The following is a 21,154-nucleotide window of genomic DNA, read 5'->3' as shown; positions in this document are numbered from 1 at the left end:
TAGCCATTCTAAACTAACATTGCCATCTAGAGCAACATCTGGGTTAGATGGGGTTTACAGGACACTTCCATCTAGCCTAGTCCTCTCTTTTGAGGACATAGAGAACAGCAGGAAATCCTACCCAAGCAACCAGTGGCTCACCTACACCCACTTACAATCTAACATAAAGAACCAGATCATCCAGTTTTGAAAAAATCTGGCCCTATATTTTTCATTCTGTATTGTGAAGCTGCTCACAAACATACGGTACAACGGGATGAGAGTAGAGAGAAGGGAAGGTGCAAAAGAAATCTATAAATCCAGATTCAAACCTCCTGAACAGGGTTGTATCCTCTTATTTAAGGCATATGGTCTGACAGCATCTGAAAATATGAGATTCTGGAGAATAATGAAATATTTTGACTAAAAGAGAAAATATAAATTAAATAAAATTTATTTCCTTCCCTAACCACAGCTTAAATTCAGTTCCAGACACTTTTCAATGCTATAAATAAATCATTATTTTATGGGAGGGCATCTGGATACCAAATTAAAAACAAACCACAACAAACCAAACTCCACAATGTTATTCTGTCTAAGATACTGTTATCTCACAGACACCAAAATATTTCTTTTTAGTTCAGGAAAAGAAAAAGAAAAAAAAAAACAGCATTAAGTACACCAACCATGAATTCACACATACTTTGGTCTCTTAGAGACTATCAAATGTCTCTCAGTAGTAGTAACCCATCAATGTCAATCTCCAGTGCGATGCATTTGGTACCGATTTAGACCAAATAAACTTATCCTTGAAATGACTTTTCACAATTTTATAATTTGTGCACATAAAAGTATTGAAGATCTTTCCCACAGGACAACCAAACTCCTTTCCTCTCAGCGTCAGCTTTTTTCAGACAGCCTTAGTATCCAGTGACATCTTGTGGATAAGACATAATTTGCACCAGAACACCTCTGGTATTTAAAACATCTTTAGACAGTACAAATGCTACCCTCTATTACGAAAAACAGACCTAGTATAGCTTTTGCCTGTACACTCTAAATGTACAAGCAACGTTTAAGGCTTCCTTTATGTTTCACTAATATCTTTGAAAAATTTGCATGAGTATTACAGGAAACACTGCAACATCAATAGGAGGGATCACCTTTTTATTATCTATAAAACACTCATCACTGCAACACAAGCACTACAGTGTTACAAATAAAGAACAAGAGCACAGATACATCTTTACTGCTGAATCTTCTAATTTAGAGAAAAGCAAATTTTTTTTTTTTCATTTAAACAAGAAGATATGTTTCAACAATGATTCAATGATTCTCTCCCCTGTGTAAATATCAGATAGGCTCCAGCTTCATCATCTCGGAATGTCTGAGGTTGGAAAGAACCTCTGGAGTTCATGTTGTCCAAACCGCTGCTCATGCAGGACCAGCTTTTGAATATCTCCAGTGATGGAGACTCCCTAATCTCCTGGACAACCACATTCAGTCATCCTCACAGTAAAGAAAATGTTTCCTGATGTTCAGAGAAGACATCCTGTGTTTCAGTTTGTGCCTGCTGCCTCACAAAGACATGACTTCTCTGCACCTTATTCAGAATGAAGAACTACTTCAAGATTCTATGGCATTGTGTGGCTACTGAAAGGTAGCAAGAAACTCTAATCAAGAATCACACCAGTGTTTCGTTACATGCATTGTGAATTACATCTTTACATCCAAAATCAAGGCAGCAAAACACATTTCAATTTTTTTTTAAAAACGGAAGCACAACCCACTGTAATTCAGCTACTAAAAATTAATTATGAGTTTATAGTGAGGTTATATGATTGGTAAAGACAATGACATAAGGTTGTAGAGGGGTATGAAGGCACAAGATGAGAAGGAAAACTATGACATTTACAAACAACTGACAAATGTAATCTTAAACATCAGGCTTGACAGTAAAACTGAATCAGAATACAACTGAAGGAAAGTGTATGTGCTTTTATCAACTGCAATACTCACTTATTGCATGATAAATAGGTTTATGCCTGCCTTCAAGTCTGATTACAGTTGCAGCTGCTATTTTTCCTGGTGGCTGCATCTTCGCATCGAGGAGATACCAGGCTCTGGCAAAAGTAGCCCATTGCTAAAGAGAAAGAAAACTAGTACTTAACATAGTAAACGAACACACTACCACACATAATCGAGGCTTCTATAACTGGACCAACACCCTTTTTACACTTAAAAAAACCCAAACACTCTAGAAGAAATAGCAATATTCAACAACAAAAATAAAGATCACTTGCTTCCAGTTTCCATTATTGATAACTGAACTGTAAAACACGGTCATTTAAGGCCCAGCACCCCTCTCTCTCAGTGAAGTGAATGCTTCACCATCCTTATTGTAAAAAATTTCTTCCTGATATCTAGCCTAAACCTCTTCTTTCTTATGTTTAAAAACATTACTCCTTGTACTATCACTACAGGCCCTGCTAAAAATTTCTTCCCCCATCTTTCTTATAAGCCCCCTTTGAGTACTGAAAGGCTGCAATAAGGTCTCCTTGGAGCTTTGTCTTGTTCAGCTTAACAACCCTAACTCTCAGCCTTTCTTCAGAGGCTAAGAGGGATGGGGGAAGGGAAAAGGGGTCGGGGAAAAGGGGTCGGGGAAAAGGGGTCGGGGAAAAGGGGTCGGGGAAAAGGGGTCGGGGAAAAGGGGTCGGGGAAAAGGGGTCGGGGAAAAGGGGTCGGGGAAAAGGGGTCGGGGAGGGGAGCCGCCTAGCTCTGCTCCGGGGAGCTCCTGCCCCTTCGTGCCGGCGTGAGGCATCGCGGCGCCCCCAGTACAGCCCGCAGCGAGCGGCAGCGGCAGCGCTGACCTGGGCCGCCTTGGTAAAGCTCGCCATGACCGCCGGGCCGACCGGAAGCGGAACCGCTGCCCGCGGGGGGCGGGGCCAGCGGCGCGGGGCGCGCGAAGCGGCAGCTCTGACTCCGTCGACAGAGCCATGGAGCGCTACGTGCTGGTCCTGGGCTGGGGGCAGCGTCCGGCGAAGGGGGGCGGCGGGACAGGTACTGGGGGGAGAGGGAGGGATGGACGTGAACGGGGCTGTGGAGAGGGAAGGACGGAGAGAGGGAATGGGAACAGGAGGAGGGAAAGGAGCCTGGAGAAGTGGCGGGGAAGAGGGAACGGGAGAGGGAAAACAGAGGGAGAGGAGCGGGAAGACGGAGAGGGACGAGGAGAGGGAGAGGGACGGGAGCGGCGAGAGATTCGAGGACAGGAGAGGGAGAAGGATGGGGAGAGGGAGAGAGGCGGGAATAGTGAAAGGCTTGGGAACTGGAATAGAGAGAGGGAGAGGGTTGGGAACAGGGGGAGGGATAGGAACAGCGAGAAGTTCAGGAACTAGGATGCAGAGAGGGATAGAAACAGGGAGAGAGATAGAATCATAGAATAGTTTGGGTTGGAAGGGACCTTAAAGATCATCGAGTTCCAACCCCCTGCCATGGGCAGGGACACCTCCCACTAGATCAGGCTGCCCAAGGCCCCATCCAACCTGGCCTTGAACACCTCCAGGGATGGGGCAGCCACACCTTCCCTGGGCAACCTGGGCCACTGCCTCACCACTCTCATTGTGAAGAAACTCATCCGTATGTCTCGTCTAAATCTGCTGCTCTCCAGTTTATACCCATTGCCCCTAATCCTGTCACTACAAGCCTTTGTGAACAGTCCCTCTGCAGCTTACTTGTAGGGAGAGGGAGAGGGGTGGGAACAGGGAGAATGAGGGGGAGAGGGATGGGAAGAGGTAGAGGGAGGAGGACAGGAACAGGGAGAGGGACAGGAGCAGGGACACAGTGAACTGGAGGGCACCTCACGTGCAGAGCTGCTGCTGCAGGACCTCCCTGCTGTTCCCGAGGGCTTCTTGTGGTGAGATCTGGGATCTGGTCTGGGATCTGCGCCCCTGCAGGCTTCTCTGAATCCCTACCTCCTCAAAATATTCCTCTTTATTTCCAGAATAAAAGTCTTTAGTCTGTGCCCAGGTGGCCAAGGAGGCCAACAGCATCCTGGCTTGTATTAGAAATGGCGTGGCCAGCAGGGCCGGGGTAGTGATTTGATCCCTGTACTCAGCATTGGTGAGGCCATGCGCCGAATGCTGTGCTCAGTTTTGGGTCCCCGGTACAAGAAAGATATTGAGCGTCTGGAGCATGTCCAGAGAAGAGTAATGAAACTTGTGAAGGGTTATGAGAAGCGGCTGAAGGACCTGGGGTTGTTTAGCCTGGAGAAAGGGAGGCTGAAGGGCAATCTATCACTGTCTACAACCACCTGAAAGGAAACTGTAGCAAGAGGGTTGTTGGTCTCTTCTCCCAAGTAACAAGTTACAGGAGGAGAGGAAATGGCCTCAAGTTGCACCAGGGGAGGTTCAGATTGGAGATTAGGAAAAGTTTCTTAACTGAAAGGGTGATCAAGAGTTGGGACAGGCTGCCCAGGGAGGTGGTAGAGTCGCCATCCTTGGAGGTGTCCAAAAAGCATGTAGATGTGGCACTTGGAGACATGATTTAGTATTCATGGTAGTGTTGGGCTGACGGTTGGACTGGATGATCTTAGAGGTCTTTTTCAACCTTAGTGATTCTATGATTTAATGGCTTAAACCTTCAGAAACTTGGGGGGTGGGTGCTGTGTTTTACTGCAACACTGCTGTATAGCTGTGTAAAGTGTTCCTGAGACTTGCGCTACTCTAACTCCTGTTAGAGTTAGAGTATTTGGGTTTTTAAATTCCTGCAAATATATAGTTGACAGAGTTTTGTTTTTTTTAAACTGAACTTAGTAGAGTCATAGAGAAGTTTGGGTTGAAAGGGACTTTTAAAGGTCATTGAGTCCAACACTCCAAACCGCTGATACTGGACTGAACTTTATATTGTATTTGAAAGAAAGCAAAACAGGGCTTCTGTAATTAGTAGATTTAAGAAAATCCTTTTATTTTCCAGCTGGGACTGCTGCAAACATTTATCGGTTCCTGAAAGAAAGCTGTACATCATCTATCAATGCAGATGTGAGCACATTCCCAGGTAAATATAGCAGTGTAAGTAAGGTAAGGCAGGTGTTATCAAAGAATTGGCCCAGGCGTATTTTGTGATCTAGGTAAAACAAGTCAGAAAGTTAAGGAAAGTCAACTCCTGCAGTGTGGCTAAACCTGCAGACCGGACTTTTCCTGCTGCTGCTGTTTCTTTGGAGAACTGATGTCATGTCATCAGCTGATCTATTAGGAGATAATTAAATAGCTTTAGACAAGTGTTTTGGAAGGCTGACAAATTTCCATCCAGCTTAACAGCAAGTAAGAATAGGAAAAGGCTTGTTTCTCATGTCATTGGGCAACTTGATAGTTTTGTTACTCCCATGATGTCTTTACTTTTTCAGTGAGAGCAGTATTTGTCTGTTGAGTAGCGCTTCAGAACCCTAATCCATAAATATGTATTAAATAATTTTGTAATCTTAAAATAGATTTCTGAAGATCTGCTTTAGTGCTCTTATGTTTTGAGGGGATTATTTTTTTAAAAAATCCTTTCTTGGTTCTTTACATATTTCAGATATCTAGTGCTGAGCTGTTGAGGCTCACCTCATTGTCTCAGCTGTCATCTAGCTGTGGTTAATGTGAGGGAACCACTCTAAGCTATTAAAATTCATTAATATGGGAATGTTAAGCTGTTTTCAACCTCTGTGCTTTTTATTGCATAGAAATTTTGAGAGACCATCTAATTTTTGTGAACCACATAAACCTTATTTACAAAAGTTGTGATTTAGTTTAGGTATGATACAATCTCTGCAAGTGGAGAGCAGTATTGACCAGGATGGAGAGGAGGTCAAATTAACAGTCTGAGGATCATTAATACTTTGACACATGCCTATACGTGTACACTTTAATATGTTTAGACCTGAACTGTGATGCCGAAATAAAGTAAAACTTGTCATTATGGCACATTAAATGACTTCTGTAGTATTTCAAAAAAGATGCTTCTTATAATAGGAAGAATAGATTGCGGTGATTGATTATTTTAAATAGTCGTTTTATCTCTTTTCAGCTTGTTCAGTGGCTGGTAGTCCAGGTGTAAGGAAATGGTATTTTGCAAGTCATGTTATAAGTGGTTGTAATCAGGTAAGAGAGAATATAGATTTCTCGACCCTCTGCCTGTCTCTAGTGCAAGTTAAAACTGATGTTCAAAATTCTTTTTGCTTGATCAGTTCTGTAGTTCTGACTGGGAGGAAATAAATTTTGACACACGGGAAAATGAAGACACTCTCCAAACAAGTATTGACGAATGCCTGGGAGCTATACAAAATTTTGAGGAAGAAGACAATAACAGTAGAGAGTCACTGTCTATGACTGAGTATGCATATTATTCTTTTTATTGAAAGTATAGTGTATGTACTATAGATATAGTATATATGGAATAGTATATGATTCTATTTTGTTTAACATAGCTTCATTTTTTTTAGCTATAAATGCTTTTTATAGAATATATATTCTATTTTTATAGAATAACTGATCACTTTTGTATCAGCTGACAGTTTTATGTACAAAAAGAAGTTTTCTGGCAAGGAAAGGCTGACTGTCTTGAATCCTACTTCCAGTTTTACTGCAGATTGTTTTGAAGTTATTTAGCCTACTTCTGCCTCAGTAAAAGGGGAGATATATTTATCTCATTGTCTAAATATGTTTGTGCAAAATTTTAAAGATATAACATACTTAGGTAGTGTTCATTAGCTGTATCTTCTTGTTTCAAAATTACTTTTGTGTTTCCAACGGCGTTCCTCTTCATCTTCAGTATCTACGATGAAGCTGCAGAAAGTCTGCATCAGTTAGCTGATAAACTCCCTGCCCCAGGTAATCTCTCTTAACTCTTTAACTATTTTTGAGTTTATCCTGTTAGTTATTACTCTAAAATCTCAGCTGGTGAAATCATAGTCAAATGGAAAAAACGAGAGGATGTTAGTTTTTTAGTTGAATTAACTTGTATGCAGCTCTTGTAAGTAGTGTAAGGAACTTCAGTGTGATTGGCTGTGCAAATTACAGAGTAGTTTGCTTCTTATTTCTTTGGAAGGCTGTATTTCAACAGAGATTTAGATAGCTATTTACATAATTAATTTTTCCATCTGTAGTGGCACCAAAGTAGTAAAAGAGTAAGTAGGAAATCTTTATGAATAAAATGGAAGGTGTTGATATTGGGTTTACATCTGATTTGCCAGCTGATTGCTTGTGAGTGGGAGCCAAGAAACTGTGCAGTAACATAGATCAGAACTATGGGGTTCAGATTTTATAAACTGGAGATGCAGATCTCCTTTTTGTTTGGGTTACATAATGTTTCAGTTTTTGATTTGGGGTAGCAAAAGAACTGAATGTGGAAAGAAAGAAATATGCAGTTTAAAGATGTTAAAGGGAAAGAAATGGCATAGCATAATTGTCCTGGAGACAGGGATATAGGACGAATCTGTCAAATACTGTGCTGAGTGAAAGGAGAAAGGAATAGAACTGCTGCACCTGAGAAAATCACAAAATGGTTAACTTTATTTTGTGTTAATCTGAGAGGAGCAGCGAGGGATGAGTCAAAATGTGAAAGAGGTGTTTTACATAATGCTGAAGTTACTTAAAATCACTCTTGAAGCCATTTCAGTGCATTCAGTGATGATCAATGCTTTTCTATCTATAAATAAACGGATCGTTTACTGAATAATGGTCATTTGAGTCATATGTTACTGTTTTACAGGCAGAGCAATGATTGATGTAATACTGGAGGCCGTTGAACAAGATGGACCCAAGCTGAAAGAGTGCTTACCTGCTGTTGGTGCCCTGAAACACCTGAGAGAATGGCACTCTGCGCAAATCACTATTGCAGCAAATGACTCTAAAGGGTATGCCCTTTATTTTTGCTCTGCAAACAAGGTCAATCTTGTGTTAGTCTATGTCAATGCTTTATTTTAAAGCATTTTACTTCAGTACTTTACATTTATACTTTGCAAATACATAGATTTGTCTTCTGTTATTGTTTGAGGAGGGAATTACTCTTGCTGGAAATGCATGCTCTAACCAGAGGGGCAGGCAAAAAGGAAGCCCCCTGAAGTACCTGTTTCTATGAGAGCAGGAAGTAAAATATTTTCTTTTTCACTTTCCTTTCCACCACATACTGGAATATAGAGCTACGTATGTCTGTCTTAGCATACACGAAACTATTTCCGTGCTAGGAGATAATACATAAGTTCAGTCAAATCACGCTGCATGTTACTTTGTAATACTAAATTTGGTAAGATTAATTCTTTCTTATTTTTACAGTAGCTGGCAAAAGATTGCAGACTATCTGTCAGCAGACTTAGTATCTTCAGATAGTGTCATGAATATTATCGATGTAAAAGAACTCTGGAGAGGAAAGATTCAGATATGGGAAAGAAAGGTACAATAACTTTTTTTACCAGTGGTTATTTTTTTAAAGCTTCTGTGTGCGTAATTTAGAACGTGCATTGTGTGTTGCATTTTATGCTTTAAGCTAAATTTGGTTTTGACAACTTGTTTTTTTTATGAAAGGATAAATGAGGTCAAGGCATTCAGATTTGAATTTCAGAAATCCAGGTGCTCTCCCATGAAATATTTGTTTTAGAACTTCTTGTTCAGCCTTAGATTGTTTGTACCTATCACAAATCATTATCATGTAACTCTAAGTCATTGTTGTGAGCATGTCTAAAGTTTCTGCAAGTACTGATAGCTTTGTCATTGTGAAAGTCATTGTTTACATTTTCAACATTAAGGTTTTGGATATAGTGGTTGGCTACCCAAGTTGAATATTTGTACCTAGTTTTACAGATCTGCAGGAAAGAAATATAGTACTAATTGTTTAAAGTAATAATACATGTAACTGGCTGCAATGGAATAATTTTTCTCTCTCTTATGACACATTTATTGTCTTTTTTCTTTTTTTCCCAGTTTGGATCAGAACTTAGGTTTCCAGAATTTTGTATAAAGAGCACTTCAGCAAGGACATTCAGCACTTCACATTTAAGTTCTTGCTTTGCTGCTAAAAAAGAGCAACAACTGAGGAATACTGATGCTTTACCAGAGGCAAGTACTTTTCACCATTCTTCGAGCCACTAGAGTTAATATTTTACTTTCCTAAGAAAATTAATATTAGGGCAAGCATTAGTCAGAAATGAAAATCAAACATTAAAAATGATGATTACATAAGACCGAGAAATACTTCTTTTATTCATGTGTGTTCGCAAAACAGGTCCTTAAAATGTTACCCGTTTGTTCTGAGGAGTGCAAGGCTAAATTTTTTTTTCCAGTAGGAATTAAGACTTAGTTCAATTTTAATACCCAAAATATGTAATTTATTTAGGAATTTTGTATTTGTCTAACCTTTTCTGCTTTGTTTTAAAAGTTTGGGTTTGTTTTTTTTTAATTACTGTCATGGTTTCATGATTTCCACTGGAAGCAGGTATTTGATGGGAACTCCATATATTGGTTGATGAAAACAAAAAAGAGTTTTTGTGAAAACTGGTATCTGTTAAGAGATTATTATTTTCCTAGTCAAAATATGTACATCTTGATTGCATTTGTCTGTTCCTGGTAGATTTTATTTTTCTTTGAATTTGGATAAGTCACCCCTCAATGGTGCATAGTGGGACCAGTACTGTTTAATGTCTTCATCAATGACATAGGCAGTGGGATTGAATGCACCCTCAGCAAGTTTGCAAACAACACCAACCTGAGCAGTTAAGTTGATACGCAGGAGGGATGGTGTGCCATCCAGAGGGAACTTGACAGGTTGGAGAGGTGGACCCATGCGAACCTCATGAGTTTCACCAAGTCTTGTCCCCAAGGTCCTGCGTTTGGGTCAAGGCAATCCCTGGTATAAATATAGACAGGGGAATGAAGAAATTGAGAGCAGCCTTGTGGAGAAGGACTTGGGGGTACTGGTGGATTAAAAGTTGGATATTAGCCAGCAATGTGCACTTGCAGCCCAGAAAGCCGGTTGTATCCTAGGCTGCATCAAAACAACCATGGCCAGCAAGTGGAGGGAGGTGATTCTCACGCTCTACTCTGCTCTGGTGAGACCCCACCAGAAGTACTATGTCCCACTCTAGAGCCTTCAGCACAGGGAAGGCATGGACTTGTTGGAGTGGGTCCAGAGGAGAGCCACAAAAGTAGTCAGAGAAATGGAACACCTCCCCTGTGGGAGGCTGTGAGCGTGGGATTCAGCCTGGAGAAGAGAAGGCTTCAGGGAGACCTTATTGTGGCCTTTCGGTACATAAAGGTAGCTTATGAGAAACATGGGGACAGGCTTTTTAGCAGACTGTGTAGCAATAGGACAAGGGGCAATGGTTTTAAGCTAAAAAAGGAGAGATTCAGACTAGATATAAAGAAAAAATTTTTTACATTGAGAGTGATGAAGTTTGCACAGGTTGTCCAGAGAGGTGGTAGGTGTCCCATCCCTGGAAACATTCAAGGTTAGTTTGGACGGAGCTCTAAGCAACCTGATTTGGTTGAAGATGTCCCTGCCTTTGGCAGGGGGTTTGTACTTGATGACTTTTCATGTTCCCTTCCAACACAAACTTTTATGATTCTGCAACCCATTTGATGCACATGGTTAACATCCTAGAAAATAAATTTTATTAAACAGAATTAAATGCCTTCCTTGTTTTTTATTCAATTATGTTTAATACGGTATTCTGAATTGGTTTTGTCTTTATAGTCCTTTATACCTCTTTCAAATGTACTTGTAAGGCAAAAGACTCCAGCAAAACACTTGATTTTTCAATTTGATCTCTTTTCAGGTTTTTCATTACTATGGACCTGCACTAGAATTTTTACAGATGGTGGTACTCTCTGATCTACCTTCCTTTTTTATATCAGATTTGGAATTTGAGTTGTATCCTTTTTTAAGTACCTACACCAGTACTGATAATGATCTATAGCAAAAAGAAAACAATCGGGATCTAACAATGCAAGCAACACATGAGGAATTCCAAGGGCTCATTGCGTTCTAATGTGCCAAAATAGTCACAGTGATTCTTCACAACTGGATTTTTTTAATGTTGAAAATTAAATTACAGTAGCCATGGCCAGCTACTTTTGCACATACACTTTGTTGATGTGCATACTATTTGTGGGGAAAGAGTAGGGAAATATAGCATAGAAGTTTTCTTTTGAGTTGTATCTGCTGCAGAGTTCTCAAAGTGTGTTCCTATTGGTTTTAAATTTATGTGCTTTATGTACTAATCTTAGTGTAACAATAGTAGTTGGGGCTTTATAAGCCTGCCAGGATTTTGAATATAGAAATATCTGGTTATACCAACCTATATTAAAGATGCCACTGTGTATTTCATCACATAACATTTCCAAGTGTATCACTTTGCCTGGAAAGGTGAGTTTCTTATATTTGTGGGTCTGGACTATCAATTATTAGACACTTGCAATCCTTATTTGAAATACGATGGTAACGTATATTATAGAGTTGCAAACAGTTCTTTGTGAAGATGAGATTCCTTAAACTGTTCTGTTTAGGAGCCTGGCAAGAAAGAGTGTCAAGGAGACATCTGCACTGCTTTTGGACCAAATTTCTTCTCTCTCCGGGAAGGTAAAATCTTCTTTTTATTTAGGTATAGCATTAAAATGAAGGTATGTATATTGCTCCTAAAAGATACAAGAATAATAGTTCCAAACCTAGTGCCTGTGTAAGCTTTTTCAATATTCAGTTCTAAAGCAAATTTGGCTTTTAAAGGTGCACAATATACAGCTCCTGACAATTTCTAAGCCCGATGAATTTCTAAGCCATATTCTGCTTTTCCATTCTGATTTTAGATAAAAAATTGTTGAAACATTTACAAACCAATGTTTAAGGTGATGTATGCTTGTTTAGGAAAGGGTTTTTTTAATGTCTATAAAATAAATCTGTGCAAAGCAAAACAAAGCTTGTAATGTGAAAATGCCAGTACAGTTAGAATGAATGACTTATGATCTTCATTTCTGTGAAGACGGCGTTCCATTTTAAGGCTGTATGTTTAATCTGCAGCACGTTAATTAGTTTTTTGTAACTTTTTTCCTCCCCTGCTACTCCATTCTCCATTTTACTTAGTCGGAAAAGAAAGAAGTCCTTTTTCTAATGCTGTGCCAAAAATGTCTTTTGGAATAGTTTTAGATTGGTAAATATTTCAAGTAATTTTCATTTTACATGAGGATACTGAACAGTAGATCAAATATTTTTTACAGTCTAAGATCCTTCATTTCTACCAGTTCTTTTAAAGAAGTTTTAAAGACAGTTAAAACACATTCTCAGGCTACATTTTAGAGTCTGCACATGTTGAATCAAATATGTTTTCAGGATAACAGCTCCTTGTAGGGATTGTTTTTTCAGTCTACTTCTGGAAAATGTTACGTATTTGTAGGCTATCCCAGTAGCTGTAAAAGCATTGTTTTATTGCTTAAGTATTCAAATACTTACACATTTTATTCTTAAATTGCTTATTGGCCTGAAATTTACTTACAGACATAAGCATAGTCTGCTATGTGTTTATTTGAAAAGGCTAATCTGTAGGAAGGAAAAAATATGCATGATTTTCAAAGGAATGCAGAGTCACTGATGCCAACTGTATCTTTGAACTGTCTTTTCATTCTGTGTACTACTCTAGCGAAGCGTTGTTAGCTGGATTATTGAAAGATTTATAATGGGTAACAAATGCCTTATTATGTATGAAATAGAAATTCAGCAGTTAATGATCTCTCAACTGGAGCAAAAAATAAGCACAATTTTTATAGCTTCTGTGTCAAATGCTGTTCTCTCAGTTGATGCGAATGAAAGAAGTGTTGAATAAAGATGTTTTTCGTCAGCTGAAGTACATTTGAAATAATGCCGAATCAAGTTCAAGAATGAAACGTAAAATAGGTTTCAGTAATACTGCGTGCATTGTATTTACTCTCATTATTTAGGTAGGAGCGTTATTTACATTGCCATGTAATGTAAGCAGCGTAGTGATCCCATCCCCTACTCAGCTGACTACCAAGAAATGGAAGGAGTATATGGCCAGGAAACCCAGGGTCGTTACTGGTAGGTATAAGGAAAATAATTACAGGTTTATTTTGTTGTATTTATATCTATATGTGTATGTATATGGTAATCTTTTTTCTGTATGTTTGGGATGCCCTTTATTATCTCCAAGGAAAATTTTTTTTAGTGACCAGTAATCTGGCTATATTAAATACTATTTGTTAATAATAAAAATATATAATATTAAGAACTGTCAAGTTCTGCTTGTGTTATTGGAGACAGTACTGCAAATATAAGTGATTTGACCTTTAAAACTTAGTACATCAAGAAGTATTCATATTCAGAGAAATTCATTCTCTGAATTTCTGCATCTACTAAGGGGCTATAAAAATATTTTTTGTGTAGAAAGACAGCAAACCCATCCTTTCAATGTTACTATCAAGTCCTACATTAATTTATTTTCAAAACTGCTTTCTATATGCCTGTGATTAAAAATAGAATGTGTTTATCTCTCACACAGACTACTCCCAAGTGTAAAGCAGCAAGCGAAACTCTTATTAATGAATAATGCAGTGTTGTGAATGAATTTTTTAGCTGGAAATCGTATTTAAATAGAAGTGTGACTTAATAGGTTTTGATGATAAAGTCACGGTATTACTTACTGCATGAGCGAAATATATGGATGGAGAATGGGTTTATAACCAATGTGAAATTTTGCACAGGGACTTGGGATGCAGGAAGGTGAGGGAGACCCTCTTGTCAAGTCATGATGTTCAGAATTGTGCTTTCTAAACTCCTCAGACAGGAGTCTAGATGTGTCTGCACCGAATCTAAACTGTCAGCTTGGTTGATGGTTTGTGGCCAAGAGATACAGAGGATGAGGATTATTTGTGTTAATAACTAGAAGATTATATGTGTACCTGCTATTCTTTATATTGTTTAGCTAAGATTTCTACGTTTCATCATGCTTCTCCCCTATGCTCACCTCCTGTTTGAGTGTCCTGCTGTCTGTTGCCGCATGTCGGTTTGCTTGAAAGTCTGGATTCAAGGTTTCGTGAAGTAGAATATCAGACATCAGATTTCATAGAATAAATAATTTAATGGAAGGATACAGCAGCATGGTGGACTCTGTAGAGAGGGGCCAAAATGAACAAAGAAATCCCTGGGCAATTATATCCTTGCAGACTATTTACTCATTCCGCACACATCCAGTAGTAATATTGGATCTGGTGTCTTCTTGTTCTTCATTGGAATTCTTAGCTGTCTTACAGACAGGTTGTTCTCCTGTCTTAGTGCAGCTGATGTTGATGATCTGTATGCTTGAAGCCTCCGTATTTTCCTGTGTTTTGTTGTCTCTGGAGGCCTTGTTTTGAATGAACTGGTTGTATGTGCCGGGAAAGATTTGACTGGCCCTGCACATGGGTCGAGGCAACCCAAGCACAAATACAGGCTGAGCAGAGAATGGATTGAGAGAAGCCCTGAGGAGAAAGGCTTGGGGATGATGGTTCATGAGAAGCTCAACATGACCTGTCTGTGTGCGCTTGCAGCCCAAAAAACCAACCATATTCCTGAGCTGCATCAAAATAAGCATGGCCAGCAGGTTGAGGAAGGTGATTTTGGCTTTCTGCTCCACTCTGGTGAGATCTCACCTGGGGTACTGCGTTCAGTTCTGGGTCCCTTGGCATAATAAGAATATGGACCTTTTGGAGCAAGTCCGGAGTAGGGCCCTGAAGATGATCAGAGGGATGGAGCATCTCTCTTATGAAGACAGGACACAGTTGGGGTTGTTCAGTCTGGAGAAGGCTCTAGGGAGACCTTATTGTGGCCTTTCAGTACTTAAAGGGGGCTTATAAGAAAGAGGGGGACAGGCTTTTTAGCAGGGCTTGTAGTGATAGGATGAGGGAGAGTAGCTTTAAAGTGTAAGAGGGAAGATTTAGATTACATGTAAGGATGAAATTCTTCCCAATGAAGGTGACGAGACATTGAGACAGGTTGCCTGGAGAAGCTGTGGATGTCTCATCCCTGGAAGTGTTCAAGACCAGGCTGGATGTGGCTTTGAGCAGCCTGACCTAGTACAAGGTGTCCTTGCCCATGGCAGGGGGTTTGGAACTGGATGATCTTAAGTATCTTCCAGCCTAGACCATTCTGTGGTTCTGTAAAATATTAGCTGTAGTTAGTGAAGAAGAAGATGTTAAGAAGATGATGTTATTAATGTCTTCCTAAGAAGACATTAATAAGATTTCTTACGGAACAGAAGAGAACAAATGGAAGAATTTTGTTGGCAGATTATAGTTTGCTTTAAAGCTGCTTTCCTGAGGATGTTTCACAGTTGTGTTGTGTTTTTTAAGTTCCAGAAATTGAACTGAAAGGAGAATCTTGCCGATATTATTTCTTGCTACAAGGCAATGGATCTGGAGGGTGTAAAGCAACCTTGATTCATTCAGCAAGCCAGATCAATGGTATGGCTGCTCTTGCTTCAATAAATGGAAAATTAAAATCAAAAGCAGAAGAAACAGAGTCAAGTAAGAGTTGTTACTTATTTATATAAAAGTATCCGAATACAGGCAAATGCTACTAAAATTTATACGTTTGGTTTATTACTTCCAGTCTGTGATAAAAGGGAGAAAACAAGGAGGAACAGTACTTTTTTATGAATATCTATTTTTTTCAGTAGTATTTTTTCCAATTGATAAAAAATATGATAAAAGCTTATTTATTCGCACAATTTACTACTACCATATTTGTAGTCAGTCATTTCTCATAAGTGTGATTAGTTGTAAATGTTTTAATGTAGAGGGCTGTCCAGGTAATATTAATGCAAATCAAATTTGCAAAAACCTGAAGTTTGCGCAGTATCTATTGTTGATACAAAGACTGACCAGTCCATGCCTAAAATTTAGGTAATTATCTGTTGGCAAGCCTGTTTCACTGATGATTTGAAATAAAAACCCCAAGGCCAGCCGGCAGGTTGAAGTTCATGATCATGTCTTCAGTTATTTGGCAGATGCCCGTATTACTGCAGAGTGTTTAGGGTATGGGCGAGCAGATGATCAACTCCTCCACTAGCTGAGGGTGTTTATGTAGACATTTATCTTAGAGTAGTTGTCCTGTTACAACTACACATACTATATAGCTCTGCTAATTGTATTTGCTCTCAATAACACTGACAAAGAAAAAGAGCAGTGACCTGCATTTTATCCTCTTATTTCCTGCTCACTATTTGTCCTAATTAAACTCCCATTAATACAGTGTCAGAAGACTGAAAGTCCTTGATTGTATATTGAAGAAAATTTTTCATTTCCTCATATCAAACTTAGGATTTTTTACCTCCTTTAAATGTCATTCATGTCATTTGTGTTGGCAGAATATTGCTTTTGTACAGAAACTAAAAAATACTGGTTATTCTAAGTTATCCCCCCGGTTTCTTAAATCAATTGCAATTAATTTTCTGTTTTGTTTGTTTGTTTTGATTAACCATATTTGAAAGTCTGATTCTTTCCTTTGAATATGAAATTTGTATGTCTGCTATGTTTTATGTTTTCTTTTAAGAAGTAATGACTTGGTATCTCCGAAGTAATATGAGAGAATATTAATAGTGGATTTCTTGTCATCTTTACAGGCTTTCATATTGCTGGCTATATCAAGTCTCTACAGCATTTTTGTGGAGAAGAGATTCTACAGAGAGAAAAGAAACTGTCTCGTCTCCAAGTGTTTGTCTTGAGGGAATATCTCAGTAAGTAATGGGGAGAGCACTGATAGTTCTCAAACTAGTATATAAAAGGTCTGTTTCTGATGGAATGTGATGGCTCACCTTAAAAGAAAGTTGAGTGAAGAAAAAAAGAAACTTTTTGTATTATATCCATAGTTGTATGTCAGATAATGACTTTTAAATATTAAGAAAAAGAGAATACTGAATTTAAAATGGGTATGTGTTTGTTACAGTAATACTCTGAAAGATTGAGCATAGTTATAGAATAATTCTGTGGTAATTAACTTTTTCTCTGGACTGTTTTTTCAGTGCTTTTTACCCCAAATTTCTTCCTGCTGGATTTGCCTTCAACAAAAATAAGAATACTGTTTTACGGTTTTCAGGGTTTTTTAATTTGTTCTTCCTTGCAAAAGTCTTAAACAACAAAGACAAAGTATACATTGGAGATTTGTTACATTTATCACAGTACGTTGTTCTTAATAATAACTGACGGGTCAGCCTGTGTAGATTTTCGTGACTTTGCAGAGAAGTATATTTGACTGTCCTGATTTTTTGGAAGTCCATTGCTCAGAGACTCAATTAAAACAAGAAATGGTTCCGTGAGATTGGCTAGATTGTTCAAAACGGCATACTGTGAAGATAATTTAAGTGTGTTATTATTAACAGAATACCGGCTTAAGGAAAATAAGATTTCTGCTAACAGTCTTTTCTTCCACCCCTCACTCCTATCAACTTGCTGTCCTCCCAGATTCCTGTCTAACACTGAGCTTAGGACTTCCTTAGAGCTTATGTTTTAGTTTGTTTTGAGTGACTCACCCATTTCCGTTAGGATGAAGACTTAGTAAGAGCAGCTGGGATTTGCTAGTCATCCTAAACGATATCAGAATTTCCTGACCCTTGATATTCTGACCAAAGAGACCAGAATAGACTGTCAGTCATATTGGAGCTACACTCCTACAAAGGTGGTAAAAAACGTGGCTAGGAGGCTCTGTACACTGGAGTTTTTCATATTTAGGCTCAGCAAGTCCAGATGTTTGTCTTCAGGGAGTTCAAACCTGGATATACTCAGAAATGCGCATACACAGAAATTAAAGGACTGTAAAAAGGTGATTCGTGTGATTTCAGCTGTTCTTACTGCTAAGTTTTTTCACTTGCTTATGGAATAAACCACCTGTGCCTTCCTTAAGGGTGCAAGAGTAAGTGTCAAGTTAACTTGTGTTACTATTTTGGGGTTTAGACTTTTTATTGTTGTTGGTTTTTAGTGGGCTTCAGTTACCCTTTGTTACTTAGCAGGTGCAGTAGCTTCTTTTTCTTTCTTTTTATAGAGAGAAAGGAATTGACTGAGCAGCCTCCAGTTATTTCTACTGATGAGTTAAAAAACTTGTTAGAACTTACAAGAAAAACTATTTTAGACCTGTTCAACACTAGTTTCCCTAAACCTGTTCTACAGAAGGTTGCCAATAAAACTAGGTCATGTGCTGTGAATTCTGGTAAGTGTTGTTATTTAGAAGGTACACTGCTTATTCTCTTTTGATGTATTTTCATACCTGTTGTCAGTTTTTCATTGAAAGAAGGAGACTATTTAAACAAAATAAGGAAAAATAGAAGGAATACAAAGTAGCTTTCTGGACTTTTTTTTTTTTGCACACTGAAATTGCCCTCCCATTAGCTGTTTCCTTTCTTTTCTTTTGATAAAAATTCATGCAGAAAACATTTTTCAACATAGCATGAGGCAGATTTTCCTCCTACGTGTATACTTTATGTGTATATGTAGTATATGTGTATACTATATGTGTATATAAAAAGGTGTACATACATTATTTCTTTAAAAATTAAGGTTCTTTTCTTCTGTTAAGGATTATCCCCAATATATTTCTTGCAGAGTCTGAATTAGTGGAGGAAGATCCATTGGAGTGGCCAGAAAGACATGTTCTTCAGAATTTGGAAAACTTTGAAAAAAACAAACAAAAAATAAGGTAATGGTTAAATACTGGAAATTTTCTTTGTAGTGGCCATTGAACATCACTCTATATTAACTATATGCTGACAGTCATTTTGTAAAATATTTTCAAATTTATTGAGACTCTTTCAGAGGAAACATTGCTTAAGGTTAAAACTATGTTTCGGTCAGTTTCTAAAGGCATAATTTCTTGGTATTAAAAGTAGGGTTGTTTTGATTATTACGAGCAAACCACAGATGAAAGTTAGCTAAAAGTAACAGTTCCAAAACTAAAGTACTGAAAAGGCAGTAATAGACAACAGTGGCCATACTAGAAAAGACATATAAAAGCTTTTTTTTTTCTCCCAACATGCCCCAGGGTATAAATAATAAAGATAGTACAGCAGTTTTTGCCAATGTGTTTGTACAATGTGTTTCTAATCTCCTCATATTTCCTAAATAGTCAAGGCTTAGTATCAGGCCTCATGTAGTTTTAAAGTAGGAGTTCTTGTTTGGTTTACGTTTGAAATTTATATTTAGGTTTTTTTTTTCCTTCAGTGCTATTTAAGTGAAACCTGTAGACCTTTGTGTCACTTACTACAGCCTGTTGATTTCCATTTAGCTCTCATTTTTATATAAGACATAATAATCTCTTAGTCTTGACATTTTTGCTGACAGACCTTTAGAGCCAGGTGTCCAACTGCCTTTGTCTTGCTTACTTCCATCCCATTTCTGTCTTTCAAATACCATAGTTGGCCATGGCCTAGATTGGAGTTCTGCATGTCAGAAATGTTCACATTAGATCTATGCTTTCTCTTGGTTATTATTATTATTGCCTTTCTTTCTCAAACAGGTAAAGGTCTTCCTTCCAATTAGCTTTTGAAAAGCTTCCTGAAGGACCTTGGTAGTCAGATAATTTTTATTTCATTCTGAACTGGTTATCTTCTGATTATTGTGAATCAGTGTACAGTGTGTTGCTTAACACTACAAAAGACAGGACTTTGCTATACTTGATGGAGGTTACTGAAAAATAGTGGAGTGGAGAGTAGTATGCAGTAGTGGCTTCATAGTTCTTGTGCTGCATATTGTATGTCTTTTTTTTACGGGTCCATAAATGGAAAAAAGGGATGTATAATATTCTTCCCATGTTGTATTTCATAACCAAACTATAAAGTCTTGAAGTTACTTTCATCAGTGGGATGGTAGAGAATTTGCATCATATATCATGAACTTTTATAAAACTGCTCTAAAGGAGCAATCTTGTTCAGTCTACTCTAGAAATACATTTAATTGCTCCAGAATAACAGTGATTTTTAACTTTTTTTTAATACAGAAATATCACTAAATTGAAAAGAAAAAAACTTCTTAGTATGGCCTTTTTTTTTTTTCTTTTTCTGTTTTTCAGAGTTTCTATGTTTGCACATTCATCTGAGCAGTTGCTAGGGCATAAAGATAGCCAACGGGAGTCATTGACATTGCTCGATGCTAAAGAATTGCTGAAATATTTCACACCAGAAGGGCTACCAGTTGGTGATCTTCAGCCACTACAAATTCCCAAACGGTATGAATCCAGCATATTGAAACCACAGAGGACCATACTGAGAACTGATGTAGGGGAGTGTGCTTAGCAATCAAATTGAAGTCTCAGAATGACCTAACTGGATTTGAGTTTGTAACTTGCAACGTCCTTGCATCACGTGCCTGCTAGTGAAATCAATGGCTAATGTCTTTGGGTTGGTATTGCTATTGTGTTCTTTCAGAATCTGAAGTGGCCAGAGATGATTATGATGCTCCTATGCCTTTAAATAAGAAAAATAATCACCTGATGCACAGAAGTGTGTCAGCAGAGCTTTGCTGTGGCTATGCTGCAAGCTACCTCAACCATGCCTATCTATTTCCAAAAAAGTATTTGTAGCAAAGCAGAAATTACTGTGACAGAACTTTAATTTTATTGGTGAGATTTCTTTCATTTAGTGGAAAAAGAGACTAGGTGGGAAGATAATTAAAATGTAAAAAAGGCAATAGTTGAGCCCATTTAACTGTTTTTGCCTCATGTCATGCTAGCCCAGCATTTCTATCAATATTACTGCTTTATAAAGTGTTTCTTAAAAGCTTGTCCACTCTGATTTCTTTGCAAGTATTCATCCTGAATGTGTCTGCTGGTAAGTATTAGTGTATCAACCACTGCTTTTTCAGCAGGAAGACTGATACAAGGAGTTAATGGAATAATTTTCACGATCTGAACACCTGTAAGGCCAACCTATACAAGAGGCAGATAGTGTTTGTAGAAGCAGAGCCTATGCTATTTGTACAGTAGGTCTATGACCTACTGGTAAGGTAGGTAAGCAAGACAGTCTTTGTACTCACTACAATTATAGTTGTTAACCTTTTCAATGTTGCATAATAAGAGTGTATAATGGAATTATTGGATACAGCCCTTGATCCTTTTTTAAACATCGCTATCTGTAGTAAATTAAGAGAATTCGTAAGAGAAAGATTCTGTAGGATTTTGG

General features: G+C 38.2%; 2 protein-coding genes across 8 annotated transcripts in view; one reads left to right on the top strand and one right to left on the bottom strand.

Moving 5' to 3' along the window:
• MRPL13 (mitochondrial ribosomal protein L13) overlaps positions 1-2,906 on the bottom strand; it is a 34,913-nt gene extending 32,007 nt beyond the window's left edge. The window contains exons 1-2 of the mRNA XM_054059431.1: positions 2,850-2,906; positions 1,999-2,122 (exon numbers count right to left, since the gene is read on the bottom strand). Coding sequence (XP_053915406.1) covers positions 1,999-2,122; positions 2,850-2,876 — 151 coding nt within the window. The 5' untranslated portion in view covers positions 2,877-2,906. The remainder of the gene's footprint in view (positions 1-1,998; positions 2,123-2,849) is intronic.
• A 12-nt stretch (positions 2,907-2,918) lies between these two features.
• The window catches only part of MTBP (MDM2 binding protein), a 34,715-nt gene continuing 16,479 nt past the window's right edge, over positions 2,919-21,154 (top strand). For 3 of the 7 annotated variants that reach the window (XR_008448683.1, XR_008448684.1, XM_054059417.1), the window contains exons 1-17: positions 2,919-3,039; positions 4,951-5,031; positions 6,043-6,116; positions 6,203-6,348; positions 6,787-6,845; positions 7,726-7,870; positions 8,289-8,406; positions 8,934-9,068; positions 10,784-10,878; positions 11,317-11,373; positions 11,514-11,586; positions 12,936-13,053; positions 15,342-15,515; positions 16,613-16,726; positions 18,028-18,192; positions 18,585-18,678; positions 20,047-20,202. Coding sequence is in view for 5 of the 7 variants with exons in the window: in XM_054059417.1 (XP_053915392.1) it covers positions 2,976-3,039; positions 4,951-5,031; positions 6,043-6,116; positions 6,203-6,348; positions 6,787-6,845; positions 7,726-7,870; positions 8,289-8,406; positions 8,934-9,068; positions 10,784-10,878; positions 11,317-11,373; positions 11,514-11,586; positions 12,936-13,053; positions 15,342-15,515; positions 16,613-16,726; positions 18,028-18,192; positions 18,585-18,678; positions 20,047-20,202 (1,868 nt within the window). In the remaining 2 variants the exon portion in view is untranslated. The remainder of the gene's footprint in view (positions 3,040-4,950; positions 5,032-6,042; positions 6,117-6,202; positions 6,349-6,786; positions 6,846-7,725; positions 7,871-8,288; positions 8,407-8,933; positions 9,069-10,783; positions 10,879-11,316; positions 11,374-11,513; positions 11,587-12,935; positions 13,054-15,341; positions 15,516-16,612; positions 16,727-18,027; positions 18,193-18,584; positions 18,679-20,046; positions 20,203-21,154) is intronic. The other 4 variants (XM_054059419.1, XM_054059422.1, XM_054059421.1 and 1 more) reach the window with 4 other exon arrangements.

This window comes from Cuculus canorus, chromosome 2 (genome assembly GCF_017976375.1).
Source record: "Cuculus canorus isolate bCucCan1 chromosome 2, bCucCan1.pri, whole genome shotgun sequence".
Taxonomy (NCBI): domain Eukaryota; kingdom Metazoa; phylum Chordata; class Aves; order Cuculiformes; family Cuculidae; genus Cuculus; species Cuculus canorus.
The sequence above is the reverse complement of the archived record's forward strand: the minus strand, read 5'-3'. Positions and strand labels throughout refer to the sequence as shown.